Consider the following 16,926-nt stretch of genomic DNA (forward strand, 5'->3'; position numbering starts at 1 on the left):
CTTCGGGCGAGTCAAGGGGGTAGAACACCGCATCCCCACGGGAGATCATCCTCCCATAAAAGAGAGGTATCGACCCGTACCCCCTGCACATTACCAACACGCCAAGGGGATGCTTAGAGACATGAAGGAGGCTGGGGTAATCCGGGATAGCTGTAGCCCCTGGGCAGCCCCACTAGTTTTAGTCAAAAAGAAAGACAACACCATGAGGATGTGTGTAGATTACCGGAAAATCAACCGTATCACACACAAGGATGCGTACCCCTTACCAAGGATAGAGGAGTCATTGGCTGCTTTAAGATCTGCTAACTTCTTCTCTACCTTGGATCTCACTAGCGGGTACTGGCAGGTTCCTGTAGCAGAGGCGGACCGGGAGAAGACCGCATTCACCACCCCGATGGGACTTAGCGAGTTCACCTGCATGCCGTTCGGACTCTGCAACGCCCCAGGAACCTTCCAACGATTAATGGAGTGCTGTCTGGGCCACAGAAACTTCGAGACGGTCCTGTTGTACCTGGACGATGTCATCGTATACTCCAAAACTTATGAGGACCACCTGAAACACCTGGCGGAGGTGTTCGAAGCTCTGGCGAGTTACGGCCTAAAGGTGAAACCCTCCAAGTGTCACCTCCTGAAACCAAAGGTGCAATACCTGGGACACGTGGTGAGCGCTGACGGAGTGGCTCCCGACCCCGATAAGATCACCGCAATTAAGGGATGGCCAAGCCCCTCCAGCGTAAAAGAAGTGCGGCAGTTCCTAGGGTTGGTAGGCTACTACTGAAGGTTTATTCCCGGTTTCACCAAAAAGGCAGCGCCTATGCAGGACCTCCTGATAGGCCAGTCCCGGAAGGCCAAGAACCAGAAGCCGCCCTTCAAATGGGAAGAGCTAGAAGAAGAGTCCTTCCGCCAGCTGAAGATGGCCCTCACGGGGGATGAAATCTTGGCGTACCCAGACTATAGCCAGCCCTTCATCCTCTACACCGACGCCAGTAACATCGGGCTAGGAGCCGTACTATCCCAGATTCAGCAGGGGAGAGAACGAGTGATCTCCTATGCCAGCCGAAAACTGCGACCCACCGAAAGGAACCCCGAGAATTACAGCTCATTTAAGCTAGAGTTCCTGGCCGTGGTATGGGCAGTCACCGAGCGCTTTAGGCATTACCTCGCTTCTTCCCGGTTCACCGTATACACGGATAACAACCCGTTGATACACCTGGACACGGCAAGACTCGGTGCCCTGGAGCAGAGGTGGATGGCCCGTCTGTCCAACTACGAGTTCACAATCAAATACCGGGCAGGACGCTCCAATACTAACGCGGATGCCCTGTCCAGGATGCCCAACCTGCCGGACGAAGGAGAAGATCCGGAGGGACTGGAAGAAGTTGAACTCCCTGCGTTCCACCGTCATGGGACTATCCAGTATTCCCACCGGGTAAGGGGTAAACAGGCTGCTACGTTGAACCCCTTACCCCACTACAACTGGGCGGAAACGCAAGACAGCGACCCTGCCGTCCGACTGGTGAAGGAGATGCTGACTCGGCCGGAGGCTCGACTTGAACCAGACGCTCCGGAGGAAGCCAAACAACTATGGGCGGAGAAGAGTCGACTATTCCTTTACAAGGGGAAGTTGTGCCGCAGAATGGTCAACTCCCGGACGCATGAACTACTCTGGCAAGTAGTGGTGCCACGAAGAGACGCAGCCATGGTGATGGAGGCATACCACGACGGAGCTGGACACTTCGGGTGGAAAAAGCTGGAGTTCCTGCTGCGCGAGCGGTTCCACTGGGTAGGCATGAGGGGAACCATCGAGAAGTGGTGCAGAGACTGTGGCCCGTGCAATCTGAGAAGGAAGGACCGGGCCAGCCAGAAGACTCCCCTGCAGTCCATCGTCACCCGGCAACCGTTGGAACTGGTAGCCTTGGATCATGTAAAACTGACCCCAAGCAGAAGTGGCTACGTCTACGCGTTAACCATCGTGGATCATTACTCCCGGTTCTTGGTTGTCGTCCCCGTCAAGGACTTAACGGCTCAAACAGCAGCTAGAGCCTTCCAGCAGCACTTCTGCCGTCCACACGGGTACCCGGACCAAGTGCTGACGGACCAGGGACCTGCCTTTGAAGCGGAGGTCTTCCAGGAATTCTGCAATCTGTATGGCTGCCGGAAGATAAGGACGACACCCTACCATCCGCAAACTAATGGACTTTGTGAAAAAATGAACCAGGTGGTAATGGATCTGCTAAAAACATTGCCCCTGGAAGAACGCAGTCTGTGGCCTGAGAAGTTGCCCGATCTGGTGGACCTATACAACCACATCCCGGTAGGTTCCACCAACTGTACCCCGGCTTACCTAATGAGGGCGAGACCTGGTAAGTTACCTGTTGACCTGGAAATGGGAGTCCTGACACCTGAGGACACTTCACCAGAAACAGACTGGGACACAGAGAGGCAGCAGCAGTACCGGAGAGTACAAGAGAGCGTGGAGCGAAGTCTCTGTCAGGCTAGGGAAAGACAAGAGAAGACTTACAACCAGTATGCTCCCGCTGTTCCCCTGGTACCCGGAGAGCAGGTCTTGAAGAGGAAAAGACGGCTCCACAAGTTGGATGACCAGTGGGAGGAGGACCCGTACACCGTACTGCCCTCAAGCCACGAGAACCCGAAGGTCTGTACCATCAGTAAAGACGGAGGGGAAACCACAGCCATTGTATCCCGGGACCACCTGAAGAAGTGTCCCGAACAACTGAGGAACCCTGAAGAGGAACAAGAAGACCATCGACCTGTGGAAGAAAGGGAAGATATGGTTAGTACCGTGCTCGGGGACTTCCCTCAGTCTTGGACTCAAGTCAATGGTGCAGTTGTGGTACCCGTACTCACCTTCCTCCAACCATCATCCCAAGAACCTACGGAGCAACGGGTAGAGCTGGAAGAACAGCCGGTCCAGGAGGCAGAAGACTCCACACAAGCAGAACAGGAGAATCAACCCTCTGCTTATAGTGAGCCTGCCGTACCCCTAGTGAGACAAAGAGCCGGTAGACAGCTGCCCAGTTTACCCTTGACAGCTCCTACACCCTGTAGTTCAGGGCCAGACAGTCAGCTCCGTAGGTCCACTCGGGCCACTAGAGGCCAGTTACCCGCACGCTGGAGAATTTAAAGTGTATAAATTGTTTTATTTATGTTTTTCTGTGTATTGTTGCTTGTGAATAATTTTGTGTTTCCAGTTGTTTTTAGGAAACCTTGGTGGATTTACCGGGAATCCTTGTATATAGTTGGAGCGTAACCCAGGATGGACTAGAGACTGTTAAGGACTCGGGGTAGGACAGACCCCTACCTGGTTACGTCTCCCTGTGTTGGTGAAATGGACACCTTGCTCTCTTCAGAGACTGCACCCGGTTGCGGACACGCCGTAACCATCTTTATATGTTTTCTTATTGTATTATTAATGTTTTTGCCTTGTTATGTTTTTCTAAATGTGTTTAGTCCCGGAGTACTAAATTTCACTAGGGGGGAATGTGGCACCCCAGGGGTCTGGTTTTCCACAGTAATGTAATGTTATGTCTGAGAGCAGGTGGGAGGTCCTTTGGTCAGGGATCCTGTGCATGCCACACCTCCTGCCCAGTCTTGGGAGGGGAAGAACTTCCCCTGTATAAACCCGGGGCTGAGGCAGGGAGAGTCAGACAAGGAGAGTGGAGACAAGAAGCAGCATAGGAAACAGCAGAGTTCCAAGGAGTCAGGGGCTGGCAGCTGCAGCGCTCGCCCTGACTAAGAAGATTCTTTACCGGACCCGGAGTCCGAGGCTGTGGGGACTAACTTCTACCCAGCAGCAGAATCCGTCAGGCAGGGGATTTCAGGTCCTCTGGCCCAGAAGCCCGAAGGCACGGTCACACGCGTGGGACCAGCACCGCCATCGTGGAGCGGAAGCCATTAGAAGGCCCCGAGTCACCGGCCATACGGGTGAGCACCACACGGTACACTCAGGGACGTGGGCTACTTACATCAGCTTCTAGCAAGGTAGCCAGAAGAGTACAGTCAGTTTGTGAGGCCTACAACTACGCCTGGCCAGGGGAGATCCCATCTGCTCAAAGACTGACCAGGCCCCGTTTGCTAGCAAGTACTCCGGGAGGGTCTATCGTTGTTACCAGTAAAGACCCTGAACTACACCGTACCGTCTCTGAGTGGTTCCTGCTACCCCCATCATCCACGTCGGCTGCCCTGAGGCCATACCCCTCCCGTTGGGGGTTATACTATCACGCTGCACAATCCTACCACCGGCCTCAGCGGTCTGCCCTGCAGCAGCAGCTTCCTGGCTGCACTCAACGGGTGGCGTAGTCATCAACTATTTACTACTAATAGACTGCCGTCTAGTTTGACTCCCTGGGCACGGACCGGGTCACCGCCACGAGACTACAACCCTCTACTGATCCGGCTCCGGGTAGGCTCCCGCATGCGCAACGCAGCGCGACACAGGCCCAGGGGCGCGTCATTTACATAAGCCTCATCCCTCTTTACATAACCCTCCTCCCTCTTTACATAACCCTCATCCCTCTTTACATAACCCTCATCCCTCTTTACATAACCCTCCTCCCTCTTTACATAACCCTCATCCCTCTTTACATAACCCTCATCCCTCTTTACATAAGCCTCATCCCTCTTTACATAACCCTCATCCCTCTTTACATAACCCTCATCCCTCTTTACATAACCCTCCTCCCTCTTTACATAACCCTCATCCCTCTTTACATAATCCTCATCCCTCTTTACATAATCCTCATCCCTCTTTACATAAGCCTCATCCCTCTTTACATAAGCCTCATCCCTCTTTATATAACCCTCATCCCTCTTTACATAACCCTCATCCCTCTTTACATAAGCCTCATCCCTCTTTACATAACCCTCATCCCTCTTTACATAACCCTCCTCCCTCTTTACATAACCCTCATCCCTCTTTACATAACCCTCCTCCCTCTTTACATAACCCTCCTCCCTCTTTACATAACCCTCATCCCTCTTTACATAACCCTCATCCCTCTTTACATAACCCTCATCCCTCTTTACATAACCCTCATCCCTCTTTACATAACCCTCATCCCTCTTTACATAACCCTCCTCCCTCTTTACATAACCCTCCTCCCTCTTTACATAACCCTCATCCCTCTTTACATAACCCTCATCCCTCTTTACATAACCCTCATCCCTCTTTACATAACCCTCCTCCCTCTTTACATAACCCTCATCCCTCTTTACATAACCCTCATCCCTCTTTACATAACCCTCATCCCTCTTTACATAACCCTCCTCCCTCTTTACATAAGCCTCATCCCTCTTTACATAACCCTCATCCCTCTTTACATAACCCTCATCCCTCTTTACATAACCCTCATCCCTCTTTACATAACCCTCATCCCTCTTTACATAACCCTCCTCCCTCTTTACATAAGCCTCATCCCTCTTTACATAACCCTCATCCCTCTTTACATAACCCTCCTCCCTCTTTACATAACCCTCATCCCTCTTTACATAACCCTCATCCCTCTTTACATAACCCTCATCCCTCTTTACATAACCCTCCTCCCTCTTTACATAACCCTCATCCCTCTTTACATAACCCTCATCCCTCTTTACATAACCCTCATCCCTCTTTACATAATCCTCATCCCTCTTTACATAACCCTCCTCCCTCTTTACATAATCCTCATCCCTCTTTACATAACCCTCATCCCTCTTTACATAATCCTCATCCCTCTTTACATAATCCTCATCCCTCTTTACATAACCCTCCTCCCTCTTTACATAAGCCTCATCCCTCTTTACATAACCCTCCTCCCTCTTTACATAACCCTCATCCCTCTTTACATAACCCTCCTCCCTCTTTACATAACCCTCATCCCTCTTTACATAACCCTCATCCCTCTTTACATAACCCTCATCCCTCTTTACATAACCCTCATCCCTCTTTACATAACCCTCATCCCTCTTTACATAAGCCTCATCCCTCTTTACATAACCCTCATCCCTCTTTACATAACCCTCATCCCTCTTTACATAATCCTCATCCCTCTTTACATAACCCTCATCCCTCTTTACATAATCCTCATCCCTCTTTACATAACCCTCCTCCCTCTTTACATAAGCCTCATCCCTCTTTACATAAGCCTCATCCCTCTTTACATAAGCCTCATCCCTCTTTACATAACCCTCATCCCTCTTTACATAATCCTCATCCCTCTTTACATAAGCCTCATCCCTCTTTACATAATCCTCATCCCTCTTTACATAACCCTCCTCCCTCTTTACATAAGCCTCATCCCTCTTTACATAACCCTCCTCCCTCTTTACATAACCCTCATCCCTCTTTACATAAGCCTCATCCCTCTTTACATAATCCTCATTCCTCTTTACATAACCCTCCTCCCTCTTTACATAACCCTCCTCCCTCTTTACATAACCCTCCTCCCTCTTTACATAACCCTCATCCCTCTTTACATAATCCTCATCCCTCTTTACATAACCCTCCTCCCTCTTTACATAAGCCTCATCCCTCTTTACATAACCCTCCTCCCTCTTTACATAAGCCTCATCCCTCTTTACATAACCCTCCTCCCTCTTTACATAAGCCTCATCCCTCTTTACATAAGCCTCATCCCTCTTTACATAACCCTCATCCCTCTTTACATAATCTTCATCCCTCTTTACATAACCCTCCTCCCTCTTTACATAATCCTCATCCCTCTTTACATAACCCTCCTCCCTCTTTACATAAGCCTCATCCCTCTTTACATAACCCTCATCCCTCTTTACATAAGCCTCATCCCTCTTTACATAAGCCTCATCCCTCTTTACATAACCCTCATCCCTCTTTACATAATCCTCATCCCTCTTTACATAACCCTCCTCCCTCTTTACATAATCCTCATCCCTCTTTACATAACCCTCATCCCTCTTTACATAAGCCTCATCCCTCTTTACATAAGCCTCATCCCTCTTTACATAACCCTCATCCCTCTTTACATAATCCTCATCCCTCTTTACATAACCCTCCTCCCTCTTTACATAACCCTCCTCCCTCTTTACATAAGCCTCATCCCTCTTTACATAACCCTCATCCCTCTTTACATAATCCTCATCCCTCTTTACATAAGCCTCATCCCTCTTTACATAATCCTCATCCCTCTTTACATAACCCTCCTCCCTCTTTACATAAGCCTCATCCCTCTTTACATAAGCCTCATCCCTCTTTACATAACCCTCATCCCTCTTTACATAACCCTCCTCCCTCTTTACATAACCCTCATCCCTCTTTACATAACCCTCCTCCCTCTTTACATAACCCTCCTCCCTCTTTACATAAGCCTCATCCCTCTTTACATAACCCTCATCCCTCTTTACATAATCCTCATCCCTCTTTACATAAGCCTCATCCCTCTTTACATAATCCTCATCCCTCTTTACATAACCCTCCTCCCTCTTTACATAACCCTCATCCCTCTTTACATAAGCCTCATCCCTCTTTACATAACCCTCATCCCTCTTTACATAACCCTCATCCCTCTTTACATAACCCTCATCCCTCTTTACATAATCCTCCTCCCTCTTTACATAATCCTCCTCCCTCTTTACATAAGCCTCATCCCTCTTTACATAACCCTCCTCCCTCTTTACATAAGCCTCATCCCTCTTTACATAACCCTCATCCCTCTTTACATAATCCTCATCCCTCTTTACATAACCCTCATCCCTCTTTACATAACCCTCCTCCCTCTTTACATAAGCCTCATCCCTCTTTACATAATCCTCATCCCTCTTTACATAACCCTCCTCCCTCTTTACATAACCCTCATCCCTCTTTACATAACCCTCATCCCTCTTTACATAACCCTCATCCCTCTTTACATAATCCTCCTCCCTCTTTACATAATCCTCCTCCCTCTTTACATAACCCTCATCCCTCTTTACATAACCCTCCTCCCTCTTTACATAACCCTCATCCCTCTTTACATAACCCTCATCCCTCTTTACATAAGCCCCACCCTCTTTATATAAGCCCCTCCCTCTTTACATAAGCCCCACCCTCTTTACATAAGCCCCACCCTCTCTGGATAAGCTGCACTCTTTTCTGATACACCGCACCCTTTGGGATCAGATCCATCCATTGATACACTGATGAGCGATAGGGTAACAATGTTTTGACCTTCTGACTTTCTGGCTCCATCTCTCCATCCACTGCAGCTTCTATCCTGAGACTCCCATCATTTTATAGACAATCATCTTCTCTATCTCACACATAAACCTGACCTGCAGCTATTTAGCATATGATTAGTTATGCAGATTCTTGTCATGTCACTCCATTGATAGGCTCTGTTCACACATTGCCTTTTTTCTGCAGCCAAAACCTGATCTCTCGACAGTAAAAAATCAGCAGACAATCAGCAGGTTTTTCTCGCTTTTTTGCCGTTTTTCTTGCTGCGTTTTTTGCTCCGTTTTTCAGAATCCTAAAGTTAAGCTTCGCTTCCACCATACAAGCCATGAACAATGGAAGGTGTTCGGCCGCCGATGCAAGACGTGTGTGAAATCAGAAAACATTTTTGGAGAAAAGGGAAATATAATCAAATTATTTAGTGGAAAAATATTTTCATTTAATTAAATTGCACTAATAATATAATTGCTGATGTGAGGACACCAAGACATTTTGGTTTAAACTTGGGAAAATCGCAATAATAAACTGCTCTCACATCCTGCGGTCTCTGCTCTGCATCATTAAAACCGCTGCAAAAACTGATGACATTTTTGTTGAGTTTTTGATGCTTTTTTTGTACTTTCTCATTGCTTTCTATGGGTGAAAAAATGCTGCAAAACCAAGAAGTGAAACGCTGCAGTTTTCCAATTCAGTCAGGAAAAAAAGCCATAGCGTGTGCAGGAGATTATTCACATCTCATAGCTTTTGCTGGTATTGTAAAAAGCAGCTTTCATTTGCATAAAAAATGCAGCAAAAACACGACGTGTGAACATGGCTTTACTGTTTTGCTCCTGGTGGAGGATAAATCTTTTTCTTCCTGTATACTACAAATTACAACCAGTTCTGACATTCCCTAATAGCTCAGTTATTACACAGAAGGAGGAGGCTCGTAAGCTTTGTAATAGCGAGATCACAGACGTCCGTGCGAGCACCGTGTGACGCGCGTTACACAAGTCTGGAATGGAGGCTCAAGAAAAGGTGAAGACGCCTCAACTCCAATATCGTCACAAGAAACGTCAGCTCGACTTTGCAGAAAAGTGGACGGGAAAAGATTGAAAACGGGTGATTTAGAGCGATGAGACAAAAGTGAATAAACGAGGCTGTGAAAGTGTCTGGAAGTCTGGAAGAAACAAGGGGAAAAGAGGTTAACGGATGGAGAAGATGAAGTACAAGTGTGGTAGAGGAAGCCTGATCTGGGGATCGATTATGCTGAGTTATATGTGAGTATCTTACAAGATGAGTTACTGCTTACCCTTGAGTACTATGGAGTGATGACACAGCAGTAAATCTTAATTATGCCAGATGCATATCTGATGTTTGTGAATTGTTGAGTGGCTGCTGTTTACTTCTTATATGAGCTCCTACAGTTTATTGTGTTACTATCTTTGTAGGACAGGGACGCAGGGTCTTTGAACAATCTGTGTTTGCTAATATGTTGATTACCCATTGTATAAGTCCATGTAGCTTGTTGGCCTGCAAAACAGTGGAGGACAAACTAGACAGGGTTCGGTTGCTACAGGGGTATTGCACCTCTCCCAGAGGTGTGATATTCCACTCCCAGGTAAGGATGGAGTATGGACCAGGGCTCAGTTAGCTGCATACACACACTCACCCCATTTCCGGGGGACAGCTCGACGGTGCTCCCAGATGCGGGCACAACTGACTATGTCCCTGGCTGGAGTGGGGAGGGGGGAGAGAACCCAGTGATGTAGGAGCAGAGGGGACGGTTTCTGGAGCATAGGAAGGAGCTCATTGGGTGCAGGTCACCTGAGCTCAGACACAGTGAAGCAGATAAAAGGTGGGATCCATCTTAGGAGAGAGTTCAGAAGAGAAGCAGAGCAGAAAGGAGTAGAGAGCTGACAGGGAGCTGTAGCTCAGCCTGAGCTCAGCTCCACGAGGCAGGCCTAGAGAGAAGGCCGGGGCCAGGGAGGAGAAGAGGAGAAGGAGAAGGAAGGAAGGAGAAGAGACAGAATAGAAAGGCTCCAGAAACAAGAAGGCAGAAGGGACCTTAAGAGAGCAGAACGGACAGCAACCGTTGCAAACCCACGTTATATCGGGTGAAGGGTCAGGCTGTGGAAGGGTACCGGATTCCCAAGTTGGTGGAGGTAAATCATCCCTCAGCCAAGAACCGGAGGTCGTGATCATTTATTGGTGCGACCCCCTGCCAAACCTGCTAGAAAGGCACCATATAGGATAGCGGGAAGCGGAGGCCAACGCTTACCCGACACGGTCCGCGGTAGCTGGACAGAAGTTTGGTCACTGGTGGGGCACGAGAGGCCAGAGAAAGGACAGAAGGGGGTCCTGTGCCATACTCCTGAATTGCCTGGGGGTTGACCGAGCCCCTCACCTGGTGGACGCAGCACGGCTCGGGCAGTCATTGCTGACAGAAGTGACATGGATAACAACTGTGAGTAAAAACCCTGGATTGCACCATTGGACTCAGTGTGATCTTTGCTGCGCCTGCACCATCACCCCCAGCATCCACCTACACTGCCCTGAGGCTACACTCTTCCCGTGGGGAGTTATCCTATCCCTGTGCTGCACAACAACACCAGCCTCAGCGGTCTGCCTAGCATCGGCCGTCATCCCTGACCGCAATCCACGGGTGGCGTAGTCGGACATTCAAAACACTGATACATAGACTACCGCCATTTGGTCTGACCACCCTGAGCCACGGGATCGGGTTGCCACTACTATCCCCCATCAGCACCGTACACCAGAAAGCCCGGTTCCGGGTACCCCACGGCCCAGGGGGCGAGTCAACAGGAACCACAGATGTTGGTATAAAAAGGGATTTCTAGCCTTCTGCAGAAAATACTCTACAGAACAGCCAATGCACCATGGCTCCATCAAGAGGAGGGACACAGATTAGAGATTCTACAGAACAGCAGCCAGGACACCATGGCTCCATCAAGAGGAGGGACACAGATTAGAGATTCTACAGAACAGCAGCCGGGACACCATGGCTCCATCAAGAGGAGGGACACAGATTAGAGATTCTACAGAACAGCAGCCAAGACACCATGGCTCCATCAAGAGGAGGGACACAGATTTGACATTCTTCAGTATGCTAGCTTAAGGGACCACGGCCCTAGCTGAAAGAATACAGATCTGCTCCATTGACAATCAAGGAACCCATGGAGACATTTGGGGAAGTCAGGTTGGGACCCTCTGGTCACCTGGCCCCCATGGATACGTTCAAAGAAGTCAGGTTGGGACCGTCTGGTCACCTGGCCCAATGGAGACATTCGGAGAATCCAGGTTGGGGACCCTCCAGTCACCTGGTCATGTACCTCAATGGACTGTCCGCTTCCTAAGCTTGTTGTTATCTCCTCTTTGTGGATGCCGCCAAAATTAGGGTCCTACTGGTGGGGGTAGTCCTGGAGGCCCCGAAGTCACAGCTGCTCTAATCCCGGCGAGTCTGTGGAAAGGTGAGACTCTGTAATTTGCACCATCTTGGGTATTTTCTGGGACTGTTCTATATGTTCTTGTCTGTTGGTGGTTCAATAAAATATTGCCACGCTGTTTTACCCTCACCCTGTGTTGTCTGAGTAGTGTTATGTCCACGGGGAAGGAGTGCAGGTGTTCAGTGGGATGAGCCTTAGTCCATGTGGTCCTTCTAAAGACAGCTGGGCCAGCGGACATGAGCACCCACTGACCCCCTTGTCTCCACATATGGGTATTGAAAGGACAACATAGTGTTCCAGTAGGACAACGATCTAAGGCATAAATCGAGATTGGCGAAGAAATGGGTCAATGACAATGAAGTAGAGGTGCTGGATTGGCCATCACAGTCCCCAGACCTCAACCCAATCACTAGTAGGTAGAGTTGATGAAAAAGCGGTATACATACCTAAGTGAGTCGACCAGTGTGAAGATGTACTGTTGTGGGTTGTAATAATCACCTAGGCAGGTTAATGATGCAATTAGTTTTATTCCTTCCATCCACGGTCATACAGCAATTCCAGGTAAATGGCCAAAATACAATTCTCTCAGTACTCAAGTTCCCAATCTGGGATTGGTAGTTCCACTGCCCCTGTACCAGGTGATACCCACTGTCTCCCAAGTTTTGCCTGACCTACAGCTTTTGGCATCTCCCACCGGTATAGTCGGCAGTCACAGCCTATGCTCCTCCACTCGACGGATATCATGACCGCAGCACGTGAATTCCACTCCAGCCAACCCAGTCCTGATGAAAATTCCTGAAATCCAGATGATAGATCCCTCAACTGTAGTAGGGGGAACAAGGCCAGTTGTCAACCGATCTCCAAAACTCCATAGGCCATCCATCCATGGCTCCAGGACCTCAGTCTAGATCCTCTCCATTCAATGTCACTCTCCCAAATCCCTGGATTATTTTCCTCCTTCCATGGGATCAGCCCCCTGAATGTGCAGAAGTGTTCACCCCCCCCCCCCCCAAAGCTAAGGGTGCATTGGTGGAGGTATTTTTGTCATGTTAAAACTCATCTCCTGGGACTGCATGTGAGACCCCCTATGGTGGCGGGTCCTCTTGGTCTACTATCACCATCCACACAATGGGACTAGTGGCTGTTAGAACAATGGCATGAGAGAGATTTGTGCAGCTTAAACTGATGAGCAAGCAAATCTCTAATAAACACAACAATAAGACTGATGTACCGGTGCACCGTGCTGGAAAAAGTCCTTGGCCAGCTCCTCACAACCAGTAAGCACCAACTTTGAGAACATGTAGAAGAGACCTGGGATCAGATTTCGGTGGAGACCTGCTTGAATCTGATCGAGAGCAGCTCAGAAGGATTCAGGCCGTGGTGAAAGCCAAAGGTGGATTTACAAAATAATAAAAAAATGAAATTTAGATTTTTAGGAGCAAAACAGTAACAATGCAGAGACATGACAAGAATCTGCATAACTAATCATATGCTAAACAGCTGCAAGTCAAGTTTATGTTTGAGATAGCCAAGATGATACTCTATAAAATGATGGTAGTCTCACGTTCGAAGCAGTTACGGATGGTGAGATATGGAGCCTGAAAGTCAAAAGTTCAAAATATTGTTACCCTATTGCTCAACAGTGTAGATAGATAAGCCCCACCCCTCTTTAGATAAAGTACTCTCATTTTCGATAAGCCCCACCCCTCTTTAGATAAAGTACTCTCATTTTCGATAAGCCCCACCCCTCTTTAGATAAAGTACTCTCATTTTCAATAAGCCCCACCCCTCTTTAGATAAAGTACTCTCATTTTCAATAAGCCCCACCCCTCTTTAGATAAAGTACTCTCATTTTCAATAAGCCCCACCCCTCTTTAGATAAAGTACTCTCATTTTCAATAAGCCCCACCTCTGTTTAGATAAAGTACTCTCATTTTCGATAAGCCCCACCACTCTTTAGATAAAGTACTCTCATTTTCGATAAGCCCCACCACTCTCTAGATAAAGTACTCTCATTCTTTTATAAGCCCCACCCCTCTCTAGATAAAGTACTCTCATTTTCGATAAGCCCCACCCCACTTTAGATAAAGTACTCATTTTCGATAAGCCCCACCCCTCTTTAGATAAAGTACTCTCATTTTCGATAAGCCCCACCCCTCTTTAGATAAAGTACTCTCATTTTCGATAAGCCCCACCCCTCTTTAGATAAAGTACTCTCATTTTTGATAAGCCCCACCCCTTGGGAGCAGATCTATCCACTGTCCTAATGTCAGCAGACATATAGCATCTCAGGGGTTCATTTTCAGACTTTGGAAGGAAAGTACTTACCATAAGAGAGGATGGACAATGCGATGAGCTCCATACTGATGGAAAGTATACACTTAGCACAGAAGAGGACTTTTGATAGCAGCAAACTGTCACTTTGGTCTGCGGGACAGAATGATGGGTCACTGACATAGCGGCTCATGTACTGGTCAGCCTGGGGGTTATACTGGTAGATATAGATATAGATATATACATACATATTATATATATATATATATATATATATATATATATATATATATATACAACCCCTGGCAAAAATTCTGGAATCACCGGGCTCGGAGGATGTTCATTCAGTTGTTTAATGTTGTTGGAATAAAGCAGATCACAGACATGGCACAAAACTAAAGTCATTTCAAATGGCAACTTTATGGCTTTAAGAAACACTAAAAGAAATCAAGATTAAAAATGTGGTACTCAGTAAGGGTAACTTTTTTCAGACCAAGCAGAAGGAAAAAATTATGGAATCATGAAAAACAAAGACACAAAAGAACACTCCAATACATCACTAGTATTTTGTTGCACCACCTCTGGCTTTAATAACAGCTTGCAGTCTCTGAGGCATGGGCTTAATGAGTGACAAACAGTACTCTTCATCAATCTGGCACCAACTTTCTCTGATTGCTGTTGCCAGATCAGCTTTGCAGGTTGGAGCCTTGTCATGGACCATTTTCTTCAACTTCCACCAAAGATTTTCAATTGGATTGAGATCCGGACTATTTGCAGGCCATGACATTGACCTTATGTGTCTTCTTTCAAGGAATGTTTTCACAGTTTTTGCTCTATGGCAGGAAGCATTATCATCTTGAAAAATGATGTCATCATCCCCAAACATCCTTTCAATTGATGGGATAAGAAAACTGTCCAAAATATCAATGTAAACTTGGGCATTGATTGAAGAGGTAATGACAGCCATCTCCCCAGTGCCTTCACCTGACCTGCAGCCCCATATCATCAATGACTGTGGAGATTTCCATGTTCTCTTCATGCCGTCATCTTTATAAATCTCATTGGAACGGCACCAAACAAAAGTTCCAGCATCATCACCTTGCCCAATGCAGATTCGCGATTCATCACTGAATATGACTTTCATCCAGTCATCCACAGTCCACGATTGCTTTTCCTTAGCTCATTGTAACCTTGTTTTTTTCTGTTTAGGTGTTAATGATGGCTTATGTTTAGCTTTTCTGTATGTAAATCCCATTTCCTTTAGGCGGTTTCTTACAGTTCGGTCACAGACATTGACTCCAGTTTCCTCCCATTCGTTCCTCATTTGTTTTGTTGTGCATTTCCTGTTTTGGAGACATATTGCTTTAAGTTTCCGGTCTTGACGCTTTGATGTCTTCCTTGGTCTACCAGTATGTTTGCCTTTAACAACCTTCCCATGTTGTTTGTATTTGGTCCAGATTTTAGACACAGCTGACTGTGAACAACCAACATCTTTTGCAACATTGCGTGATGATTTACCTTCTTTTAAGAGTTTGATAATCCTCTCCTTTGTTTCAATTGACATCTCTCGTGTTGGAGCCATGATTCATGTCAGTCCACTTGGTGCAACAGCTCTCACTCCTTTTTAGATGAAGACTAACGAGCAGATCTAATTTGATGCAGGTGTTAGTTTTGTAAATGAAAATTTACGGGGTGATTCCGTAATTTTTCCTTCAGAATTGAGTGATTCCATAATTTTTTCCCTCTACTTGGTCTGAAAAAATTACCCTTAATCTTGATTTCGTTAAGTGTTTCTTAAAGCCATAAAGTTGCCATTTGAAATGACTTTAGCTTTGTGCCATGTCTGTGATCTGCTTTTTTTTCAACAACATTAAACAACTGAATGAACATCCTCCGAGCCCGGTGATTCCATAATTTTTGCCAGGGGTTGTATATACATACACATATATACATATACACACAAACATCACTGCCAGGTGGGATCACCTTAGTTACATGCTGTTACTGCCCTCTAAAGTCTACAGAAAGCAGCAACAGGGTCAACCCTTAGTGCAGTCTTCATATAAGACCAACCAGCCTCCTTTGTATCCCACAGTACACTGAAGCACCACAGCCCCCATATCATGTCTACCCTCACTGTGTGCTGCCAAAGAGTGCCACAGTGCCCTAATCCTGCCCGCATAATACCATTACCAGACTATCCCCGGAGTAGACACACTGTAACACCATTTACAGTCACTTCCTAGATAGGGGCCCAATAACTGGAATATGAAGGGCCCGTTCTTCTGGCTCATTGTGCTGGTACTTACTAATCATAGCCAGTAGACAGAGGAGATGACAGATGTAGATGACCCCTCCGATACAGCTAATACAGAAGAACACGTACCCTCCACTCATTCCTGAGGAGACAAGTCATGGATGATTGTCTATAGAATGAAGAGCCGGGCGTTATAACCAGGATGGCACATTATAAGCAGGATACAATGTAGAGGAGAGTAGGAAATATGGAAGATCAGGAGCCAACAACTCAAGCCAATGACATAAGAAGTCTCCAAGACTGGACTTGTCCTGGAAACCCCGGTCTGTCCTGGCTAATGATGGCTGCACCAGCTCAGATCTGATTACTGGGAGGACAGAAGACAATATCACAATAAGATTAGGGATGGGAAAGAACGTTACTCTCGGGAATGAGCACCATCTCCTGGGAGTCCTTCTGGCTGACGAGGTTCTTCACTGTACACTTGTAGATGCCCCAGTGTTGGGGGTCCATCCCATCGATGACCAGGAGATCATCATTCTCCATTTCGGACTTGTTCTCCTTTATCTCGTACCCATTTCTTTGGAAAGTTACATTAGAGGGGTCGCTTCTCCCCACATCACAGAAAAGAGAAACGCGGCAGGTCACATTGTCCTTATCTTCAATTCTCAAGTGCGGATCCTTCACAGGATCTGAGGAGAGAAGATGCTGGAAATAATCAAAGACACAGGAGTAGACAGGAAGTATAGGTATATAAGCCAGAA

At 47.2% G+C, this 16,926-nt stretch overlaps 1 protein-coding gene across 3 annotated transcripts in view; it reads right to left on the reverse strand.

Moving 5' to 3' along the window:
• The window catches only part of LOC141164978 (uncharacterized), a 575,086-nt gene that overhangs the window by 18,784 nt on the left and 539,376 nt on the right, over positions 1-16,926 (reverse strand). For all 3 annotated transcript variants that reach the window (XM_073650644.1, XM_073650641.1, XM_073650638.1), the window contains exons 3-5: positions 16,585-16,854; positions 16,215-16,304; positions 13,960-14,058 (exon numbers count right to left, since the gene is read on the reverse strand). In XM_073650644.1, coding sequence (XP_073506745.1) covers positions 13,960-14,058; positions 16,215-16,304; positions 16,585-16,854 — 459 coding nt within the window. The remainder of the gene's footprint in view (positions 1-13,959; positions 14,059-16,214; positions 16,305-16,584; positions 16,855-16,926) is intronic.

This window comes from Phyllobates terribilis, unplaced genomic scaffold (assembly GCF_046119375.1).
Source record: "Phyllobates terribilis strain yellow unplaced genomic scaffold, ASM4611937v1 Scaffold_1__5_contigs__length_1240528914, whole genome shotgun sequence".
NCBI classification, from domain to species: Eukaryota; Metazoa; Chordata; class Amphibia; order Anura; family Dendrobatidae; genus Phyllobates; species Phyllobates terribilis.